The following is a 23,650-nucleotide window of genomic DNA, read 5'->3' as shown; positions in this document are numbered from 1 at the left end:
ATTCCCTACGTCAATGTCACCACCACCCAACCTCATCCCCCCAAAAAAAAATGTTATGTAACATGCAGATCACAGGATGTACATGTATACAAACCAAACAGATTAATTCTCTCCAAGATTATTATCTATATGTCTACATGTACCCTAGGGGAAGTATGGCTATCTGAACCAAACCAGAATCAAACCCTCTGATATCATTACTAATCAATCATAATTTATTCATCATGTACATGATCAAGTGAAAAGATTTTATCTTAATCTAACATAAATATCCACATATTATATAGCTGTGCTGTAAATTTACATGCAATTTATGACATGGGTTTAAGATTTTGTAAACTATATAAATATATATATATCGGTATACATTAACAGTGAACACAAGATTGAATTTGTGCTAGATTTGGAATTAAATTTTGAAAAGAATTTTCATTCCAATGCAAACTAATACAGGACATATCATGTTTCGGAAGGCTGTATACATATGCATTACCCTTACTCATTTTACTATACACTACAGCAGGGGGGTTTTGGGACCAGTTTAATTTGGGCTTTATTTATCTAACGGGTGCCTTTTGGAGAATAGCCAGCTTAGTTTTTGAACAATTTCATCATGTTGGTCTTAAATAATTTGTCAGGAAATGTTTGCCAAAATGCATTTTTTTTTCTCTGTATGTCAATAAAAGTTAAAATGATATAAATTCTAAAAAGCCTCGGCCCACTAAATAAGTAAATCTTAGTGGAGAATAGATATACTGTATTGCTTTAGCTTTTGTGTGAATTTGTCTGAAAAGAATTTCCACAGCAAGTAATCTAAAACGCTTTTAAAATGCTCCACCTTTTTCAGTGCTATAACGGATGATCAAATTATGGCTCCCAGATAGGTATTTAGAATTAGAAACGCAACGGAGATATAAAGTTTCCCTCGTATCTTAAAACTAATGCTACCAGCACCAGGTGTATACTTCAACTTCATGTATACGTAGCAAGCATTAATTCAAAAAAAAAAAATTGTACATTTAAGAAAACACCAACAGTCCCACAAAATGCAAAAACACCTCCAGACATAACTTGATTTTTTTCTTCTAAAAATCAGCAAGTTTTGTGATTTTCATCTTTAATAAAACAAAAAAAGAAGATGTAGTAAAAAAATAACTTGAGTGTTGTCGAAGGGCACCTGCTTTTCTGAGTAACTAACTCACCTCCAAAAATGAAGTTCAAATCCTGGACACAGTTCTCTGCAGTTGGAGCAGGGTTTCCCAGCTGATACTTGATGTGCCAGGGGTGGACTCTGTGTTAAATAAAACAGAAATCACTGAAAAATATGTTACAAAACTTCTCTTTGAGATTTTATGCATTAAGAGAAGTTCTTAACCTAACCAGGTTGTACATACACAACCTGACATTTTTTTTTCACTGTTGGACCCTAATCACTACTATAGCACATTAGGGGTATATGTACAGTAAAATATAGAATACGATTTTTATTTAGCCTCACCGTGGTATAAGTTTTAGGTATGACCCCCGAGTCCACGGGTCTCTCCTCCTCATCTATCATCGCACCCCCAAATGTGGCCATTTTCATCCCCCAGTAAAATATTTCACAGATAGAAACCACATCAAAATAATTAAAACGAATAAATTAAAAAGAAATTATCCTGATTAAAATCCTTCACTGTTACCAACTGTGCACTACCGTCATTTCGCCCTGTTAGCGGTATTTTACACGTGAGGAGAGATCTATCTCCCCCGTCCCGTTTTTCACAATGCGATTCGATAGTTTCCTCTCTCGAAGGCGGGATTATCACAGAAAAATTAAAAAGACAAACTCCAGAAAATAAACTCCGTTAAATTCCTCCCATGCAGTCTGGCTACTCAAGTTAAAACTTTCTATTTACATTCACACCATTTTCTGTTGTGGTGTGTTTTAAAATAAACAACGCTGTGTGATCACACATCTTGTCTTTCCTCAGGTGGAAATCACGATTTGTTTTCAATGCGGGTTCAAATCAGCTTAGCCCCGCCCACAACGCCAAAGAAGGACATTCGGAACCTCTTGGGCCGATTTACTACCAACCGTCATGCTGCGTTGAACAGCTTACACTAAGTTACAGTCTAACCAGAATATTACGAGAATGGCGAGAAATAATCGGCAATATTCCTGATTTTGTGGTATTTTTTTTTTAAAAATACTCAAATATGTAGACTCACAATTCAATGCTACTTTGTTTTTAAACTTTATCAGAAATTGAATAGAATATTTTACGAAAACATATATTTACAAGAATAATATACACTTATAAGTGCATGTAAATACTGACACATAGCCAAAGTAATTTTTATTATTCATTTTTTTTTTTTGGGGGGGGGGGGAGGAGTCACTTTATTGTGTTCTCATGTGCATTTGGGAAATAAAAAAAAGAACAAGAGAAAAGAAAGATAACTTCGATTGCTCGTAAGAATCAAGGAAATTTTTACGCGGAAGTAATGAGTGAAATACATTCTTAAATTTGTAACTAGACTTTGATTTAAAAAAAAAGAAAAAAAAAAATTCCGTGTACACAAGTTGATTTTAGGAAGAAAGTAATAATGTCTTATTTCATATCATTATGCAATTTAAAAAAAAAACAAGTCAATTTGTTTATACACGCTATATTATTTCATGAATGCATGCATTAGGCCTATATATGTGTTCATCCTTAAATTATTAATATTTCTTGCATGTATATGCATGATAATTGCATGATGTTTATGAAGTTGCAAGACTATGAAACATTGTTAAATATATGTTTACTTTCTTATTTCTTGAATCAAACGCAGTTAATCTGTTTGTTTTGTTGTTGTTGTTTTTTGGGGTTTTTTTTTTTTGGGGGGGGGGGGTCGTTTTTTAAAGATATTTCAGTGTTTAAAAACAGTTATTAAAGATATATTTATCTTTCACGTACGCGTGTATCCCCCAGTTCAACTCATTGAGTATGAATGTGAAAGAAGGGTTCATGAATTTTATATTATCAAATCTTAATTTAATTAATAATTTTTAAATGCAGTTTAAAAAAAATAGTTTATTGGAGTCATTTCCCCGAAATATTTTAGAATGAATTGAACTATTCCGGTAAACGTTTTGATTGATTAAATTCTCACCTGAGGTTGATTGGAAACACCGTTCAAACTGGACAGATATCTTTCCACCGTAGATATATAGGGAAGGTCATACCCCAGGGGTCGGCGCTTAAAGCTTTCCGCCATCGTCTCCTTAAAAACTTTCACTCAGTTGTATACACGTCACATATACACATTTGAAGTCAAAACGGACACTCCGCCGTTACATCCTAACAACTTTCACTAATTTACATATATTCGTCAATTCAAACACACTCAAAAAATTAACAGCAATTAAAACCAAAAACTTTGCGGTCTGTGTATAAAACCACTTTATATAGAAGAGCTATATTCAAAGAAGGGAGTCTAACACCGTTTTCTTTGAGCCAGGATTATAGGATTATATCTCCTGCTTATTAAACGATTAGGAGGGATCCGGTGTCCCCTCAGGGAGAAAAACAGTTTCACCACTTCTTCATTTGCGTTTAACGGCCGCAAATAAAAATCTCTTCGTTACACAATGTTTGCTTTATACTACTGAGTTTTTTAAAATCCCATAACGTAATTTTGGTCCTCCAGTTCTATTGCGGAACCCGGTCCCCGCTGGTCGTAACTCTGACAGAGATAGCGTAAAACAAGAATCTCCACTAATGGAAAAACCGCCATTTTCCGCCGAAACGTACATCAGCCTTGGAAAATAAAGAACATTTTACATGAATTATAGATACGTTATTCCGACAGCTAGAAGAAAGTTGGATGTCACTTCTCGAGGTTTTCACAAAAACCTCTCCCCGCGATGCGTAATCCGTCTTCTCTTTGAATCCCAAAACTGTTAATGGGTGTCAGCCAAGAAGTACGCCGGGGGTTTATTCAATAGGTCTCTAATTTCATTAACACGTTAATAAGATTTAAAGCCAGGTAATTAAGTTATATACAAATATATCTCTCTCAGCATTGGTCGAACCCGCAGCTTATGGTAAAGTTGACCCATTCTGGCACTATAATATACGCCACCCTAGTTCTCATATTCGTGCGGCAAACCGCGATTAAAGGCTTATTAAAACCAAACGATTCCATTTATGTAAACAGATGTATATATTGGTATACATGTGTGTATGGGCCCACATAACATGGCAATCCGAAAATGGATGGTATATATATAAAATAGATTATATCTATATGTATAGATATGCTAAAGATGATTTAAATCTCTTGCATTTGGTGTGTTTGATATGATGACAGTGATTTTTTTCTTTATTCCGATATTGTTCTTTTATTTCAAATCCTCGATAAACATTTTAATTTCTGTACGTGAAGCACCAATGCACCTGCCCAATACACAACACATGTGCTTATGGCATAGATAGCACCCTGGCCTTTCCATTATTATTTTTTGGAAGAAAAGAATCCAGACGGCTCCATGCTTTTCTTATTTGTAATTGTAACCTATTCGCCTTAGCTGTTTTTTAAAAAATCGCGGACACGTATTTTATTTTTTTTTGCCAGTCGAAAAATGCAATTTAATAAACTAAAAATAATACAATAAGTCAAATATGTTTCATCTTCTATTAAATAAATTGCAAATTAGAATATATATGTATATAAAGAAATTAAGTAATAGACGACCCCAGATTAAGAAATATACAAGGTCGCCATGAACCAGTGAAAGCAGGCAGTTTAAGGGTAATTTCCCTTTTTAAAGGAAGATGTGTGTTAAATGTACACACAGTATACATGTATATTAAATTAACTGTTGTATCATAGCTGTTGCATATTTAAAATATACAATACCCGTAAATGTATATGTCAAATTGTTCCGGGGTAAAACATCCGCCCGTGGTTTTTTTTTTCTGCTTGTGTATTTTGTTTTTGTTTTGTGCGGGTTTTTTTTTTTTGGCTTTTTTTGTTTGTTTGGTTGGATTTTTTTTTTTTTGGGGGGGGGGGGGGTATTCTTAGTTTTGTCCAAACTGGTGCGCTTCTAAAGCAATGCCACAATTTCAAGCATTTTCGGGTATTTTTTAAAAACAATTTAAGTCATTTTTAAACATGTCATAATTCAGATGCATACACAGATCGACTTAAGAAGTTAAGAGTAATATCATGAAACAAAATTCATTTTTTTGATATGTTTTATGTAAAAAAAAAAAAAGATTTATGTACAATAAATTCTTTCGACATATTCCATGAACGTTAAATAAGAACATATGAAATACTTAAAAGTTAGTATATGCGTGCAACGAGTTAAACAAAACAACGTACTTGTACATATACAAAGTGTTTATCAAAACATAATTATACATGTATATATAAAAAAGATCATCGTTCACAAAACGGACCCCCATCAAAAAAGATGAAATATGTTGAATAATAATGTTAATGATTTGATTGATATTTTGGCTTTCAGTCACAAATAAAAATACAGTGAAAGAAATCGAAAAAATAAGAACAGATCGATGTACATATAGATAAATGTAAAAAAAAAAAAAAAAAATTACCAAAAAAACCCACACAGTAACAAAGTACAAGTACACTACATATTTAACAAATATTTTATTATGCAAATAAGTACATAATAGGATTGGAAATAAGTACACTTCACCAGTGCATGTCTACCATATCAACAAGAAAGCACCACAAAGCAGGGAGATCAATATATTCTGACTGTTGACTGACAAAAATGGCAATTATTAACATCAACACCCTATAGGAATTCTAGAGGAATATTGTTTCTCAAAATCTCTCCTTATATACTATAGTATTAAGAATTAAGAATATCCCAGATTACACATCCATTTTTTCATTTTCAAGCCTTGTCCTGTTTGACATGTTGATGATCAATACATTTATCTTATTCTCGTCGACTACGTCTCCATTGAGCATAGAAACACTGTCCGGGTCCATCTGCGGAGAAAATCTCTTCGGATAAGTTTCCTCATTTCTCTCAAAATCGTCGCTCTCCAGCTGTAAGTTATCACCATCAATGTCTCCATTGAGCATAGAAACACTGCCAGGGCCCATCTGCGGAGAAAATCTCTTCGGATAAGTTTCCTCATTTCTCTCAAAATCGTCGCCCTCGAGCTGTAAGTTATCAGCAACCAAGTCAGCCACTGGCCAGTTCTGTTTGTGGTTTCTGATGACGTTATTAAACATGTTTTGAAAACTAAGACTACTCGTGTCAATTTCTATGTCAGCAGGAGGCTTGAAAAGAACGTTTCGGAAGATCCACGGCAAAAACCCACCAGCGAGCGTGGCTAACATTTGGTTGACCCCAGACACAGAGTACTCGTTTCCAAACGCCATGACGACCACGACAACAAAAAGGAGAAACAGAATAATGGTCACAAATTGACGCATTGCTCGGATCAAGTTCTTGTACAAAGATCCGGGACATCCCACGTGATCCATGTAGGCAGCCTTGAAGAAGAAGGTGCGAGTAATGTATGGCTTGTCTTGGTTGTCAAGAAACAGCAGAAGTCGGGGAATCGTCCATTTTAGGACGCCATTTGAGACACAGAGAATTGGGTTTATTGACGTCGGTTTGTCACCATGATCGTCAACACTGACTTGGAAAGCAGTGTTTGGCTGTACATCAGCTGTCTGCCAAGCTACCTTGTCCACATCTTCCTTCACTTTTGCCAGAAGCGCTTTGTTGATGGCTTCATTGAAAGCTTGGTATTTTTTGGTAACGCCGCCAAAACAGTCTCGAGCGTAAAGCGTTAGCATAAAAAGTAACGAGACGTGCTTCAGAGTTTGTGAAGCATTCAGAATGATGCCTATTAATGTGTAAACAATGATTTCAACAAAGAAAACAATCACTTCTACCACCAAAAGAACACAAGAAAGCAGAGCTAAGAGACTTAACAGAATAACGATGAACTGAACAAATCGGAACCAATGTGACGATTTCACCGGCAGTCGCGCTACAGTTTCTTTACGCAGGAGACCCACGACACCTATCTTCTGTTTTAGTGTCGTAACAAATTTAAATTCGGGGAAAATAACAATAAATAAATGGCACAGTAAGCGAATGGCAATATTGAGGGTCGGAATGCAGTAAAAGGCCAAGACTAAGGCAATGACCGGCAGAACAAAAAGCCAGTAAATTCCAACAACTACTAGACCAAGGACTCCATATTCTTTCAAAGGATAAAGCATGGTTCTTACTGCCCATCCCACTGATTTCGAGTAAGAAGATTCGTGCATGTCCCGGAAACATTTTCGAAGAACTAATTCTAAGTTTCTTTTAATTTCTGATGTGAACATTTCTAATATTCCAAACAAAACAGCATCCAAAGCCAACACAGCATAACAAAATAAAAAGACGATGTGAACAGGCGTGAGAAAACTAGTCAAGCTTCCAGGGAAGTATGCATAGTGGACGTCTAACTTCCTGTCACGTGCTGCTTCATCCCTATCATCGTGCTCGTTGTCCTCGTACCGGTAAAAGATGGCGATTCTAATGATCCACGGGACGATGGCCAAAGCAAAGGAAACAATAAGCATTAGTTTTTGGAGGCAGCGGTACCACTTTATGTGTGTAACTCTCAGCGAAGATCCTCGAAAAGGCTCAAAGATGCTGCGATGACAACATGTTTTTAAACAATTTTTTTCTCGGATCTGACAGCGGAAGAAAGCATCGTAAATGGATCTAATAATTCCAACAGGGACATCGTTAGGAGGTATGAGACGTTCACGCTTGACATCTAAATGAATCTTGGAAAAACGCATAGGATAAACGACATCGTCATCCATTTTTCCTAATTGTTTCATGAACGAATTCATCGAAGACAAGAGGTCAATATTAACAACATTTCCTGCAGTGGGTCTGCCAGTTTTTAGGCAAGTCTTTTTTACACGAACCTCAATTTGGGTTTTGCAATCGAATTCAAATTTCAGTGTTTGATACTTATCCTGGTACCATGATTTAGGAATGAGATAGGGACAAAACATAATCACAAGTAGATTCAAGAAGTAGATACAGTAAAATAACATTTGAACCCAAAAATCTTTTACCAATTCCTGACAATCCGTTTCCCCTTTTGAATTTTTTCTGCAACAAATATGATAAAACACGGCGCGCTGCTCGTCGTTTTTAATATGCATGTTACATATGTGTTCATTATCACCCAAACTTCCGCCCCTTCCATCGGGGGAAATTTCTTGAAAATCGTTCAATAAGATATGTCTCAGGCCGTTCTCTATTTCCCATATAGTTCTATTCAGTAGACACCCAACTGGATCTTCCAGCAACTCTATCTTCATTTTTTCGGTGCCATATGTTAGCGTGGTAAGTGATAGTATTTCGAAACCCGTTTTTAAAAACAAAATCCCTTGACCATGCCGACCAGTGCTCCTCTCCCAAAGAAACGGTTTGTAAATGTCTGACTCATCTTCCCCTGGCAACTCTCCGGAATGGTTTTGAAAGTTAAGATTAAATATTATGAGTTTGGTTCCAGCATCTAGAAGTTCCTTGATGTCATGTCTCACCATTTCGGACACAGGTTTCACAGTACAGTTTCTCGTCAGTGTGACCACACTGTCCCGGTTTGGATACACGTACGTATAACTTGTCAAGCCTTGCGTAGTTTTGTCCAATGTATTATTTTTTTCAAAGCCCAAAATTGGTCGAGCACATAATATGAAAATTGCAAACACAACCATAAACACCTCCATTTTCCAGAGTTTTTACTTTCTGTTTGTACACGCTTTAAGCTGTATTACATTTAAACCGCTAAGGTTATGCCTTCATGGCATGACCAATCAAGTGGAAACACTTGATATTTAATTGATCATATGCAGCACATTTAAGGAAGTTTTAAATGCCTTTTCCAAATGTATTTAAATAGACACAGTTACGGAGAAATGTTTTTTTTTTAAATCATTTAACTCAACAGTACCTCAGTGGTTATTTCCGAACGAACTAATTTAAACTCCATTAATATTGTTCTGTAGTGTATCGTTTGTAATATTGAATCATCGAGTGGTAAACTCACTTACGGACACACAAGACACTGGAGACGCTCCTCGATTTTAATGAAAATTATTCCTGATTTGCATTTTAACCTGTGAATCCTCAAAAATACAGAGTACATTACCAGGCTAACTTTGGAGTTAGAATAATTTGGTTTTCTTTATAATAGCATGCAAAATGCAGTCGAGTGCTTATGAAAATATAATTATATCCAAATAAAAAGAAATCATATATTAACATGAAATTTACTCATGGAATTACGTAGGTTGAGGGCAACTCCATGATAATTCAATTTTTTATATGTAATTAATTTACGAAAATGTTTGCTGCGAGAAAAAGAGTGTGTGTGTGTGGCGGGGGGGGGGAGCCCCTTATGCTACGTGCCTGCATTCGTGAACTACATGTACATGTATTTAGGACGTAAACTGCGAAGAAAAATAGTTCTATATAAAATTCTTGTAAAATGCTTCCAAGATTCATCTTTTACTTAACATTGATGTAAATAATAACCACCAATTCGAGAGTACGTGTAAACTCAAATAGACATCAAATTTCAAGCCAATTTGTTTCCAAAATCAAATGATTAATACCATTTTCATGTGCAAACCTGTTTTTTATATTCCATGACATTAAATATCAAATCATGCAGCACAGCTTTAATTAACAATCATGACTGAAAACAGAACACTGTTAGAACGCTCTCATTCCTAACGAATATCAATTTATTTAAGTAAACAAAAAGTAATTATTGTCATTTGTTTATTTTGAATCTGAGAGGTTATACGACTATCAAATTTATAAAATGACAATGTGACTGAGAAATATTCCAATCCTTGAATATGTAGAGTAAAAATATGTAAAACACATTAAAATATCATTAGATAAATTTAACTTTAAAAAACAATCATTTTATATATACATGTACATTGTGTTACTATTACCATAAACACATCAACATAGATTTGTGAAACATTCATCGACTTAAGGACATTTAGGAATTTGATCTGTAATGTAGATCATCAAACTGGTTCCATTAAGATTATAACAAGATCCATAAAACGTAGGAATGCTTTTCCAAGACTTGATCCACCCAATGTTTTCACAGGAACACTCAACTTGACATGAGGTCATATCCACTGTTTGAAGAGACAGTGCTTTCTTTGAAGCTTTAGGTACTGTCGTTAAGTTAGAATGGTCTAATGCAATGCTACCCAGTTGTTTATTGTTCAGAAAGGCATTTTCTGAGATCAGTGAGAGAGGATTATAGCTTAAGTATAGGACTCCCAAGTTAAATAAACTGCTGCAGTCGCCATCTTGAATTTCCTGAATCTGGCTGTTTGTTATTGATAACCCTGTCAGTGAATCTAAGAAGGAATGCTGGTGAGTCTCGTACCACTAAACGGTAAATAATGCAGATATTTACTCAAATGTTGCGGAAAAGTGTCATCTCGAAGATAAACTATTGGTTCATCTCTAACTACTATTCTTCCTATTCTAGTCGATTTTGAAAACATGGATGGCAAAGTAGTTAATCCGTTGTTTTGAAAAGTTATCGATGTTAAAAATGGAAAACCCCGAGTTATAGATTTAGTGATTGAGTTTGCCGATAATTTTTTATTTTCCTGGAAAATCATAGAAGATATATTTTGACAATCATTTATAGAAGGTGGCAGTTTTGTTAGTCCGGTATTATAGAGGTTTAGGAACACCAAGTTATCTTTAAACGTAGAAAACGCGTCCTCTGGTAGCTCGGGATATTGTACATCGTATAAATCTATAGAGAAAATATTTATAAGAAAGTTGATATTCTTTGGCCATTTCGTCATCGATTTAGATCCAAAACTGATTAACTGAAGACAAGAAGTAAGGTTTCTGATCACCGTTTCTGTTAGATCCACCATTGGGTTTCCTTGAATGGACACGGCGGTTAGTTGCCGAAGTTTTCCTATTGCGTTTGGAAGCTCGGTCATACTGTTGTTTTCAAGATGCAGATAATTCAGGGAGTCTTCACTTCCTTGAAACGCATTCTCGCCAATTGTGTGAATATCGTTGTTTTCCAAGGAGAGAAAGTTGACCTTTACATCACTAAAATAGTTATCAGGAATGACCTCGATCCTGTTGTCATCGAGATAAAATGTCCACTTGCCCTCGGACTTTTGAATAGGTGGCAGCTCAGAAAGGCTTTTGTTGCTACAGTAGACGATCTGTTGATTCCCGTTACACTCGCAGGGCAAGGGCAGAGGGCAGTCTGGTGGCGCATGCGTAGTCAATGTCAGAACGGTCTGTATACAGACAGTGGTAAACAGCAATAATCTAGATTTTGGAACCTGAAATAAAAGATTTAATAATCTTTGGTATTTATTCACTTATACTAATTAATTTTACCAAAAAAATTAATCAACGAATAAAACGAACTCACTTGATGAACATATTCAGCCATGATTGTACAGGTATAGATATAATAAACTTACTTAGATAAGGTCAGATAAGGTACACTTGAAATAAGACGCAATTTCTATATCGTCAGATTTGGAGAGAATTATGCTCATCCTATGTTGTAAAGATTTCATTTCTGTTTAAATTACTTGATGATAAGTTATGTGCACAATTTTAACCCCTTTGCCTGAATATTAAAATTAGTTTTCTTAACAAATACGTTAAACTATTGTATAAGTTACTTTGAGTATATATGTTATGAAACTAAGAAAAAACAGTGTTGCTAGGCATGTGTTTTAATTTACGTATTAATTAATTTCATTTGCACTTAAATATAAAATCTGACATATTTTCTTTGAATTATTTTATTTAGAATTACTTACTGTGAACCAAATTTTCAGATATCTTTAATTATAGGCATACTTTTTATAACTACAACGATCTTGACTGTTGTATATTTGTTTTCCTTGATAATGTCGTACTTTTGGACTTGTGGAAGGAAAAAATAATTATTTGATAGTCTAACTATAGTGCATAAACAGATTGGTGCTTGGTAATAAATTTGAAATACATTGAAAAAAATAAATGAATCATCATTAGAGTCGTTGTTAACTTTTTTTGAATTTATACTCATTGTGTTGTATAGTTTTGACTGTAAACCTTACCAATTAAAAGATGGAATTTAGGTTGGGGGGGGGGGCACAGCTGCAGAGGACAGGACCGACCCCACCTAGCCTCCCCACTCTAAATACATACTCCCGTGACTTTACTCCTTTTTTATTCAGCTGTCATCTTTTGACAATCTGTTCTTCTAATTTGTACATACAAAGGTATCTAAACAAACATTTTATTAAAAAGAATACCCATCTATATATAAATTACAAATGCAACATGTTTTCTTACTTCATCTGCCAATCGAAAGGCATCGCTGGGGAATGTTTGTTGAAAAAGGATGCTGCAGTTTCTATGCCGTTTTTCTCTAAAGGAGTTGCAGATGAATTCGATGCTAGTCGTTTTTGCTTGCAAAGTTGTACATAAAGCAGTGTATAATTAATTTATGTGGAGAGTTTGCACTAAAAGACCACGAAATGAATTTGAAAATGGTTACACGCTTTCACGTTTTAGAGAAGGAGAATCTTCATTGTTGTGGAAAACAAAATTAACTTGATATTAACGTTTACAGTCAGACAATTTCTTGAGAACTGTTTTTTTTATTTTTTATTTTTTTTTAACCAATTAACTACACGAAATGAGTCTGTATTGAACCGACATTCAGGACGCCATACTTATATTCCGTAATAACTGCTTGAAATAAAACATTTTGCCAATTTTACCTTATAGGTTTTTTACTATATATAACCGACATATTGAAACATTTTTAAAAATAATTTATACACATTTTAATTTAACAACAGTTTACCTTATCTTTAATTTGGAATTTTTATTTTTTAAAAGGGGGAGGGGTGTTCTCTACTTATGTCTCATATAAATCAAAATCTTAAAACCAATGTCTTTAGATAGTTCTTATTGATAACTTTAAATAGATTTAATTGACTAGCCTGCCGACCCCGTGTAAATATTCTTTTTCGGGGGATTGGGGTTGTCCCAAATTTGTGGTAGCGATAAGGATGCTTTTCGAGATAGTTTCTTTTTCCAGATCTAAGAAGATATCTGAAGCAGATCGATCGAACTCTTTACCCGTATCTTTTATACATTCTCTTGATTAAATGTACACCAAGCTCATAATTTATTTTCCACAAAAATCATACTTCCTAAGAAATGTTGTTATCCAGAGATAATATGATTATACCTAATAGTGCGTATTTTTTCATTCATTCCGTCCCCATTCCGGCGATTACGGCATGCCTTTCACTGCAGCTAGCCTTTTCTATCGGTGACGTCACTTTTTTCCATATATGGCCATGTCAAATATTCGACAAACATGCAAACTTTACATTTGTCGATTTGTAACATGTCAGCCTTGCTATTTCAGAAAACAGAGATACAAATGCAGAGACTACAGATGAAAAATACGTATCACAGTAGCAGGTTACAAGTAAAGCCCTTTTCACAATTTGCGCACGAGCAGAAGGGACAAAATATTCGTGCGACAAAATTCTATTTAGAATCTAATTCTTAGGGTTAAAAAATCATCGTCTTCACTCCTGCTGATACTGAATAAAAATTGACTGCATATAAAGAAAGCAAATAAAGCCGTGTCATGTCTCTCAGTGTAGGGATTTGAATCTAGGGCGGGCCATAACACTGATATAGTGTATAGGGTAGGGTTTCTTCATGCAGGGTGTGACCAAAATGGTCATTTAGTGTTAATGTATATAATGTTTAAAAACGTCTACTGACACAGAATAAAAACTGACTGCATATTTAGGAAAAACCATTAAGCTGTCATTTTAATAATATTTCATGTCACCTACATGTAAGGCAAGAGTTACAACTGGGAAGGGGGTTTTATATTTGTCGTATTATTTTATTCTGCTCAGGAATTTCAATGAAAGAAATGACCAAATTCAAATATTTAAAAAAGAGAGAGAATGAAGCCGTCTATCAAAGTTAAAAGATTGTGAAAGCATTTGGAAAAAGTTGGTGTGGGGGGGGGGGGGGGGGTTGTTACAGTTAATGGAGTTATATTACATTGCTTCTTCAAAATAGAGTTATCTTCCTTTGCTTGGTCATATTTAGTAATTAATCATTGAATTTAATGTGAATTCAGAAGTTAAAGTATCAAAAGAGTTATGCAAGTATTTTTAATCATTTGACCAATTGAACAAAAACAGTTTTTGAACTGTCTAAATAAACAAATAGACTTGCTAATAATAAAGTAATAATTGGCTAACAAGAATCACTGATAAGCAGTACATATAGAATAATTTTGGTATAAATGCCAGATGGTGATGGGTTGTTATTTGAGTTTAAATATTCAAAAGCTGGAACAGGAGAAGTGATCATGAGTTAATCATGATGGATTTAATGCTTTTTTCGTTTGCGTAAATGCCCACAGGGAGAGTTTCTGTCTGCCCCTGGGGATGGGGGATGGAAGGCTGTTTTAAATAAAATATTTATATTAGCCACCTTGTTTAAGTTTATCTGTGAAAACATATACACATAAAACCTATCTTGAAAGTTAACAAATATGGGAAAATTATAAAATTATTTCAAAGTAAAGATCTGAAATTTGGACACAACCACCACCGTGTGCAGGCTTTATATCAATGCCATATTTAATGTCAAACATGAAGACGTCATCTAGGATTTTTATCAATTTTCACTTCCGTCAAATACACTTTTAATCTAAAACCAATAGTCAAATTTCCTTTATTTTGATATATTTTAATTCAGGATCATGACAATCATACTGTTAAGTCTTATTCAAATGTGAATAATACGTTTAGTTCTGCAAATTTTCGTCTTAAAAGAGAATTCACAAGTTCTGGCTTTACATTACAAATATTTGTAATATTTTGAAAATTAAATTAATGGTATAGGAAATTATAATAATGACATATTCATTTTACACTCCATTGAAAGGAGATTCAAATGCTATGTTTGAGGTGGTGTGGGCATAAATAAACTGTGAGGTTGTATTCTCTTCAAATTCAACATATTTAAAGATTTTATTCAAAAGTACGAAATATATAAAACAAAAACAAAAATTAAAAAAAATTCAATTTTAGGACAATTTTAGCTTATCTGTTTTGTACAACCTTAAATCGCTTCACGATCTCGAGGCCAGGATTATTAGGTACGCATTTATTTAAGGGGCGTCGTTGTATTCATGTTCCTGCGTTATTTACAAGCAAAACAATATGTAAACCCTCATATTTATTGATCTGTTATCTTTTGGCATCAGTTTAGTCAGTTTCGGGCAGAAACAAGCCATTTCCAGATATGTTTACAGTTTTAGAGATGGCAACACTTCCCTCTTAAGTGGATTGATGTACATGTTCTCTCTCTCTTTCTCTCTCTCTCACCCCCTCTCTCTCTCTCACCCCCCTCTCTCTCTCTCTCTATCTCTCTCTCTCTCTCTCTCTCTCTCTCTCTCTCTCTCTCTCTCTTTTAAATCTTTTGATTAACAATGCAAATATTTAAAACAATGTCTAGTACCAGTAAAAGAGTGTTTATGATTTGATACAGGGACATGCTATTTTTTTTATACTATTTCACTTTAATCCGTTATTTGTAATTTTTGTAAGGAGAAAAAAGGTCGTGTTATTCATGGATTCAACGCAATTAAAATGGATACAGTGCCTCATAACACTTATTGTCTAAATAAAAAAAAATATTGAAATATTTGTTTTAAGATTTGTAGGCAAAGGCACTATCTTATTAAAAGACGAGTTGTGTTCTTGGTTTTGTTGACCAAAAATGATTGTACTGCATGAAATATAGTCATAATACCTTACATGCGCATGCTTGAAAAAATTCTAAAATATACCTGATACTTCCAAGTATGACATCGTTAGCAATAAAAGATAAGGAGCAACTATAGGAATTTCCATTTTTACTTGCCATTAATACCTTTACTTGCATTACCAGTGGATGAATTTCAAATATTCTGAATGATTGAAAAAAAATGATTACAAAACAAAACACAATTTACTATTTTGTGAATTAAATCTGCAAATACAACAATGAAAATGATCTACTGTCCTTCTAATGAAACATGTTTTATCAAGACTACCACATTAAGTTTGCCATATTTGTACTTACAGCTTTTAATCATTGAAATAATCTTAAACATGTGAAAATTTGCATAATTTATTGGAAAAGGTGATTTGAAGATCCAATGTATAATGTTTATAATGCATAATGTCACTATAATAAACGGTTACCTTCTTACTTATTTTGATGTTATGCACAAGCCAATACTGTTGAGAATTGTGCAATGATTAGTTACGCAGTATAAAAATAAGGAAGTTATGGTTTTTTTATACAGTTTGTTTTCACTTCTTAGCAATGATTTGAAATAGTTTGTATGTTCAATGATGCTAACTTATTGCGTGTATTTGCTTAAAATTTCGCACACATACTTTTTGTTTCAATCATGCGTCTTTTTGTAAAGTATTTCAACACTAGACATTTAAACAAATCTTTGTTTTCAGGAATTTGTGATGCTAAAATTGTAGTCCAGATTTTATTGAAATTTGAACGATTTCCAATTGCGTCATTCATCAAACATCAATTGTAATATGCATTATTATGATCGGCAAAGAACTGTAAAACCCTGAACCATTGAATTCTCTGATTATTTTGAAATTTGTTTTCTTTCTTTCACTACTGGCTCTAAAAAGTACTGAAAGTGCCATTTTTTACTGATAATTTCTGATATTTACTGATATTGTACTGTTAGTGCTGAGAATTGCTGATATTTACTGATAATTTTACTGTTGTTACTGATAATTGCTGTTGGTTCTGATATTTACTGATATTTACTGATGCTTTTGCTGTGAGCTCTGATAATTACTGATATTTACTGAGATTTACTGTTGGTACTGAGAATTGCTAATAATTACTGAGAATATTTTAAGGCCCAAAACATTGTCTTTTAATTATTAAATAACACATATTTCAGATTTAACACAATTTATTTAATTATATATTCTTAAGTTTTATTTATTTGATATTAAGCTTCTTTTGAACTTCGGAAACTCACAGATCACATTTTAGACAATTTTAGAAAGCCGGTCAAAAATTGGTACTTAAACTTAAGGCAGACTCCACAAAAAATTTTATTTCTAAATGCGGTAGACATTTTTTTTTCAACAATGAAAAACCCCATAATTCTTAACATGATTATTTTTCTTTTCAAAATAGAGAGATACCCGGTCAGGACTTTATAATCACGGTGGCGGACCACGTGATACGTGTATGATCAATTCCACGAAAAAATGGCGATTTTGAGTTGCACCTGAGGGAAAATTTGAACGGTAAGTAACACTTTCCTGTATGTTTTTAATCGTTTTACCTTCACCAAAGTATAATAATTTCAGCAATGGATACTTTGTTATTCTCAGAATATCGTAGTTTTGCGCGTACTGCTAGAACATTCGTGCACAATCTCCGGCTCAATCAACATTTCACGGGATAGTATCCACGATCATAACATGAATGACAATTTATTTCCAATTCAATCAAATTCAAGGTGTTTAATAACGTGAAAAGGACACATACCTTACCCTCTTTGGAGTGGAGATGCTCAATATACTCAGAATTTGAATGCATGATATGAAAAACAGGTACAAAGTTAGTTTGTTTAATATGATCAGTAACCACGATACGAAATAGTAAAGATTAGTTCCACGGTCGATTTAAAAAAAAAAAAATGAACGTTTTTCTTTTTCAGACCCCGAAATGAGAAAGAAGTCAAACCTATCATTAAATATACCTAAAAAGGGCAGTGGCGGACATACGCATGTTAGTTGTGGGAAGCAATTATAGTTTCCAGTATAAATGCAAAAACATGGCTGTATTTTTTTGTCATGGAGGTACTTTCAATGTTAGAGCATTTTTGCAGTATGGTTGGGAAAATATTTTGCTCTGACCTGACCATGAATGATATGAGAGGACAGGGAACAGTTTCTTGTCAAGAGTTTGGCCATCGGAAATACAATAGTACAAGTTCAGATACGATTAGATCGTGAAAGGTAAGCTTGAAATATCAATGTCGATTATCCTAAGAGTAATATTTTATTTTTCGGTGACACAATACGCACTTGTGTTTTATCTATTTGAATAATTTATCTAGCATACCTTTCAGGAAATGTTCTTATCGTACTAAGAGGGCTACAATCTACAATTTGGTTGACGATACTGACTCTGTAGATCAGATGGAAAGCATTCAAGACCCCAGTAGAAACAATTTGCATGAAATGCCAACAGATATTATATTCAGGTAGGTATCTCAGTTATCACAGATTCTAAAAGTCATAGTTTTTTGCGATAATCAATTTGATATTGAGACCATTTTCTTCAAGATTCACCGTATTTTTTAAATGATAAAAACCGTTGTTATTTTATTTCATTTATAATAACAGTCTAATAGTGTCATATCTTAAATTAAACTTCAGGTTTCTTTTTTTCTTTTTTTTTTAATAGTTTCACTTTGATTTCAGAGTTCATCATTTTGATACACAACTTCGGAAACGCGTTTGTGGAAAGAGTAAGGTGGGATCAGTTATGAGAACGAAATTCGTTACAGAAGGGATCTCTGGGTGTTCGCTGTGAAAAAGCACGTTGTGATAAACCAAAAATCTTACCGACTGTCAAAATGGGATTATTGTAATTTCATGTTGCATGTATAAAATTGCACAAATTCATCTATTGTAAAATATGAGTCTATAATACATTGCTACAAACTTTATTGTAGAATACCATTGAAAATTTCAAAAAGAACAGGTAAAATCTGTATGTAAATACTGTAGTTTCCTTATTTTACGCGAGTACTTAATTCCGCGATTCTACGGTTTAGCATCAAATCGCGAGTATGTAAAATCGCGAATGCGGAATTTTTTCATATTCCAAGTAGTTTACATTTGTACACAAATTTAAAGAGAGATTTTAAAATCCGCAAGATGTGCTTATCGCGATTTTACGCGGATATTATTTTCTCGCGTTTAAAAATCTAATTGCAAGTTATAACGAAAGTTTACATCTCCATTTAGCAAAAGAACAAAATGTCAAATTCAGACTGATTTGCACATTCTTTTATGTCGATATAAGTTTGTTTGATGCCTAAACGATCTACCACAAGGGCATCTGTGAATTTTTTCGCCAGTATGGGTTGTCATATGATCCTTTTGCTCCTGGGTTTTTTTCTTGGCCACAGCCAACAAATTTCACATGTAAACTGGGGGTCTCCATGGCTTTTCATGTGTCGATTCAAATTTGCTTTTATTGCAAACTTTTTTCACAGTAATCACTTGCAAATGTTTTTTCTTCATCATGCACTGCACATCTGTGAAGTTTAAAAGAAAACACATATTATTATAGAATGAATGATAGATATAAACGTTTGATATTTATCCATAAATTATTATGAAATGTCCCAAACGACATTCAGTAGGATAGCAACGCCAGCGCTGTGCCCACACCTAACCTCTCTCGCTAGAACTAAATTCTCTCTCTCTCTCTCTCTCTCTCTCTCTCTCTCTCTCTCTCTCTCTCTCTCTCTCTCTCTCATTAATAAGAGAACAAACTGACGACTCTGTAAAAAAAAAACCGCACTTACTTCATAATAAAAATTAGTTTTACATAGTTGTACACATTATTTCAATGTTTTAAGTCAAATATCGGCACAAAATATTCTAATCTAGGTCTTTTAAGATTAGCTTTGCTGTAAAACCTCTTGGAGCAACACATGTGTGGTGCCTTCCCAACGTGTCCCTTTTCATGATCATATTTTAAAAGCAGATCTACTCTTGAATTCTTTTCCAAAAAACTTGCAGAGTCTATTATCCATTGTAACCTTCAAAATATATAAACAAGCACAATTATGACATATATTTTATAGCGATCGTGGAACTGATCTTTACTATTTCGTATCGTGGTTACCTATCATATTAAACAAACTAACTTTGTACGTGTTTTTTATATCATGCATTCAAATTCTAAGTATATTGAGCATCTCCACTCCAAAGAGGGTAAAGTATGTGTCCTTTTCACGTTATTAAACACCTTGAATTTGATTGAATTGGAAATAAATTGTCATTCATGTTATGATCGTGGATACTATCCCGTGAAATGTTGATTGAGCCGGAGATTGTGCACGAATGTTCTAGCAGTACGCGCAAAACTACGATATTCTGAAAATAACAAAGTATCCACTGCTGAAATTATTACACTTTGGTGAAGATAAAACGATTAAAAACATACAGGAAAGTGTTACTTACCGTTCAAATTTTCCCTCAGGTGCAACTCAAAATCGCCATTTTTTCGTGGAATTGATCATACGCGTATCACGTGCTTCGCCACCGTGATAATGTCTTTGAGGTTTTACTTCACAGAAAGATTAGCGAGGCAGTATCTGTGTATAGTATACATATTTTCAGCAGATCAAGAGGTTTGAATGTCGCAATTCAACCTTGTAAATTGTCAGTCTGGCACCTTGTGTATGACATTACGTAATATCCGTATACAGGAATCCATGATCTTGAGAATATTTATTCAAAGAGAAAAGTATTATTTTTATTGACAACAATATGAATAACGTATTAGAATGATTTTCATATTCATCATCTTATTTGTTCCGCATTCAATTGATTCAAAAAAGTTGGATAAATAATCTCTCTCTCTCTCTCTCTCTCTCTCTCTCTCTCTCTCTCTCTCTCTCTCCCCTACCATTTGCTGAAATCAAAATAGGTAACAATCGGCGAAGAATAATTTTTATTGTCCGACCTTTCACTCTTTCTCTTTAAATACATATGTAATATATCTTCTGTTGCACGGCTAAGTAATGTTGTCATGATCTAGTTCTATTATTGTAAATCTGCCCACCCTGCTCTCTCATTCTCTCTCTCTCTCTTGCTCGCATATATTACCTAGTCCTAAAATTTGTGTTTCCGAGTCAAAATGGCATAACGGCATTAGCACGATAAAGTTCTATTTCAGCATCACAACCGCCATTTCAAACACAGATTTCGAGTGTAAACTTTTCTAAGACTACAAAGAACACCAGCTTATAATGCTTTAATTTTCTCTCTCTCTCTCTCTCTCTCTCTCTCTCTCTCTCTCTCTCTCTCTCTCTCTCTCAGATAATTAAGAAATAAGGTATCATTTTTGGATGTCTATGGGGATATAGATACGGGTTGGTCACGTGATCAAATCCCATAAAGCCCGAAGGGCTTTATGGATGATTTGTTCACGTACCAATCCGTATCTATATCCCCATAGACATCCAAAAATGGTACTTTATTTCTTATATTTACATTTGTTGCAAATTATGACAATAACAATGCTCCATACTTCCTCTTTTGTGATGACCTAGAAAGCCGCTTCGATTAAAATGACGTAACAAAAAATAGTGCAACAATGTTGCAAGCATTTGATTATTGTGATAAATGAATATGATACTACTTTTGAGGAGATAGCACTTTTTTATCATTAAAAAGGGAAACAGAAAAGAAAATTCATTTGTACAATTGAAAAAACTGATTGAAGCTTTGCGGAATAGTACCGCCTGTGTTGAAGTCGCAGAGCGGTTAGAAATTTGAAAACAAGCGATTGAAAGTTGAGTTAGAGTATACTTAGGCATATTCAGGAGGAAATTTATCGCAGAATCAGATTCAAGAGCATAATGATTTCCTCCGACAATATAATGGAAAGCGATTTTAACTTCGATGTTCTTTTTACGGAACAAATCGGACAGAAAACACAAGGAGTTAAATTTGACCGTGATCCGTGAATGAAGTTCACACGAAAGGTCTGTAATATTGCGTTTGCAATTTTGACCGAGGCTTGTAATAAAATCAGAAAAGAATTTTAAATGAATTAACTCCTTTGACAAATTACGATTGTAATTTTCAAGAACGCCTCGTTACGATGTCGAACCATAAACATTCTGTTTACATGCCTAACGTGTTATCTAACATGAATCATTTATCCCCGCAATTAATGTTATATTTTTTAAGAGAATGAATGAATAAAACTTCGTATAACAAAATACAAATACGTTTATTTGTTATGCCTAAATTATGTTTTCATTACGATATCTAATAGGTGTGTTTCAGCACAAGTCGATTAGTTTGTGTACATAGAAAAAGTAGTGACCTATATTATTCATGCGCTACTTTGACCTCTTGACCCATAATGATGTTATGCAGAAATAACAGCGGATTGCTCAAACAGTGTTATATAAGGGAAAACATTTTCAAGTGTAAATATTCTATTATAACGTATTTTGAGGCGTCAATGCAGAAAGGCATAAGCATGATTATGTCCCATTACAGTATCATAACCACCGATTGCAACAGCGATTTGATTGAAACCCCCTCTCTCTCTCTCTCTCTCTCTCTCTCTCTCTCTCTCTCTCTCTCTCTCTCTCTCTCTCATTAATACTTTATTCATGCACTTGTATGCGGTTATATGACCAGCGGTTATATAATTTTGAAAATAAGACACACAATTTAACCGATTTTCTTTAATCTATGAACACTTAGATACCGGTATTTAATCTCCACGCCTAAAAGCAAGCAGAAAAAAATATTTTGTATGTTTGGGATTAAGAAAAACCTCAGAACTAACAGAGAGCACTCAGACTATACACACGACAGGGTGACCACGGCAAGGTGTGAAAATTGACCACCTGTGTATATGTCTGGACGTCGTTGAAAATATTCTTTTGTATGTCTGGGATCACGAAAACCCTCAGAACTAACATACAGCGCTCAGAATATATACACGACAGAGTGACCGTGGCAAGGTGTGAAAATTGACCACCTGTGTATATGTCTTGCAGCCTCAGAATAAACAAATATAAATGGCCGGGAAATAGAATGTGAAACAAAAGTGTTTGATTTTATTTTGAAAACAAAATTAGTGATTATGGCCGGGATAAAAACATCTTTAGTTTATAATTATAAATATTTAACACGGTTCAATTAAAGAGTTGATCGCTCAAAATTTAGAATCATTAAATAGATGTTTATCAATTACATAAAGTGGTTAAAATCTTTATTATTTTTTTTTACTATGGATTGTTCTATATATACAATGTAACACTGTAGTATCGAGTGGATTGGCGCACGGGGATGGGATATATAGCAATTCTGCAATTTCTACATTCATTTATTTATGTGCTGAATTTTGTTAATCGGCTAAAATAAAACTTAGAACAAGAACAAACAGAAAAAATATGCATTAAAATAAGCAGATTATAAGAAGAATAATGAAATCTAATTTTTGTGGTTGTAAAAAAGAAGTTACTGTTGATAAAACTTTAGTTAGATCTTACATATTTCTTTTTAAAAAATGCCCGGTATTTGTTTACCGATAATTTTAAATAAATATAATTTGCATGTTACAGTAATTAAAATTAATCTCTTAAAATTCCCTGCCTGTAATTCTCAGTAATTATCAGCAATTCTCAGTACCAACAGTAAATCTCAGTAAATATCAGTAATTATCAGAGCT

General features: G+C 33.9%; 3 protein-coding genes and 1 long non-coding RNA gene across 5 annotated transcripts in view; 1 reads left to right on the top strand and 3 right to left on the bottom strand.

The window, feature by feature from the left end:
* Positions 1–3,365, bottom strand: part of LOC105339963 (prickle-like protein 2) — a 40,812-nt gene extending 37,447 nt beyond the window's left edge. The window contains exons 1-2 of one of the 2 annotated variants that reach the window (XM_066081782.1): positions 3,142–3,365; positions 1,203–1,291 (exon numbers count right to left, since the gene is read on the bottom strand). In XM_066081782.1, the coding sequence (XP_065937854.1) occupies positions 1,203–1,291; positions 3,142–3,246 (194 nt within the window). In that variant the 5' untranslated portion in view covers positions 3,247–3,365. Of the gene's footprint in view, positions 1–1,202; positions 1,292–1,498; positions 2,057–3,141 lie in introns of those variants that run through there. The other variant, XM_020072096.3, reaches the window with a different exon arrangement.
* The window catches only part of LOC105339967 (tripartite motif-containing protein 3-like), a 314,106-nt gene that overhangs the window by 68,386 nt on the left and 222,070 nt on the right, over positions 1–23,650 (bottom strand). The window lies entirely within an intron of this gene.
* On the bottom strand, positions 10,205–11,515 carry LOC109621115 (leucine-rich repeat protein soc-2 homolog). The gene is made up of 2 exons (XM_034450828.2): positions 11,490–11,515; positions 10,205–11,397 (listed from the first exon to the last, which is right to left on the bottom strand). The coding sequence occupies exons 1-2, from the start codon at positions 11,508–11,510 to the stop codon at positions 10,435–10,437; spliced, it is 984 nt and encodes a 327-aa protein (XP_034306719.2). The 5' UTR covers positions 11,511–11,515; the 3' UTR covers positions 10,205–10,434.
* Positions 17,361–18,737, top strand: LOC117692631 (uncharacterized). The gene is made up of 3 exons (XR_010713028.1): positions 17,361–17,451; positions 17,868–18,416; positions 18,637–18,737. It is a non-coding gene; the product is annotated as an uncharacterized lncRNA (long non-coding RNA).

The sequence above is a fragment of the Magallana gigas genome, chromosome 4, assembly GCF_963853765.1.
Source record: "Magallana gigas chromosome 4, xbMagGiga1.1, whole genome shotgun sequence".
Taxonomy (NCBI): domain Eukaryota; kingdom Metazoa; phylum Mollusca; class Bivalvia; order Ostreida; family Ostreidae; genus Magallana; species Magallana gigas.
This window is presented reverse-complemented; position numbering and strand designations above follow the sequence as displayed.

What these genes read in the sequence shown, in the direction of transcription:
- LOC109621115 (XM_034450828.2), bottom strand. Translation starts at nt 11,510, where the DNA reads ATGGCTGAATATGTTCATCAA. An exon ending in TGGCTGAATATGTTCATCAA is followed by an intron (nt 11,398 to 11,489) that starts GTGAGTTCGTTT and finishes CTTTTATTTCAG; the next exon opens with GTTCCAAAATCTAGATTATT.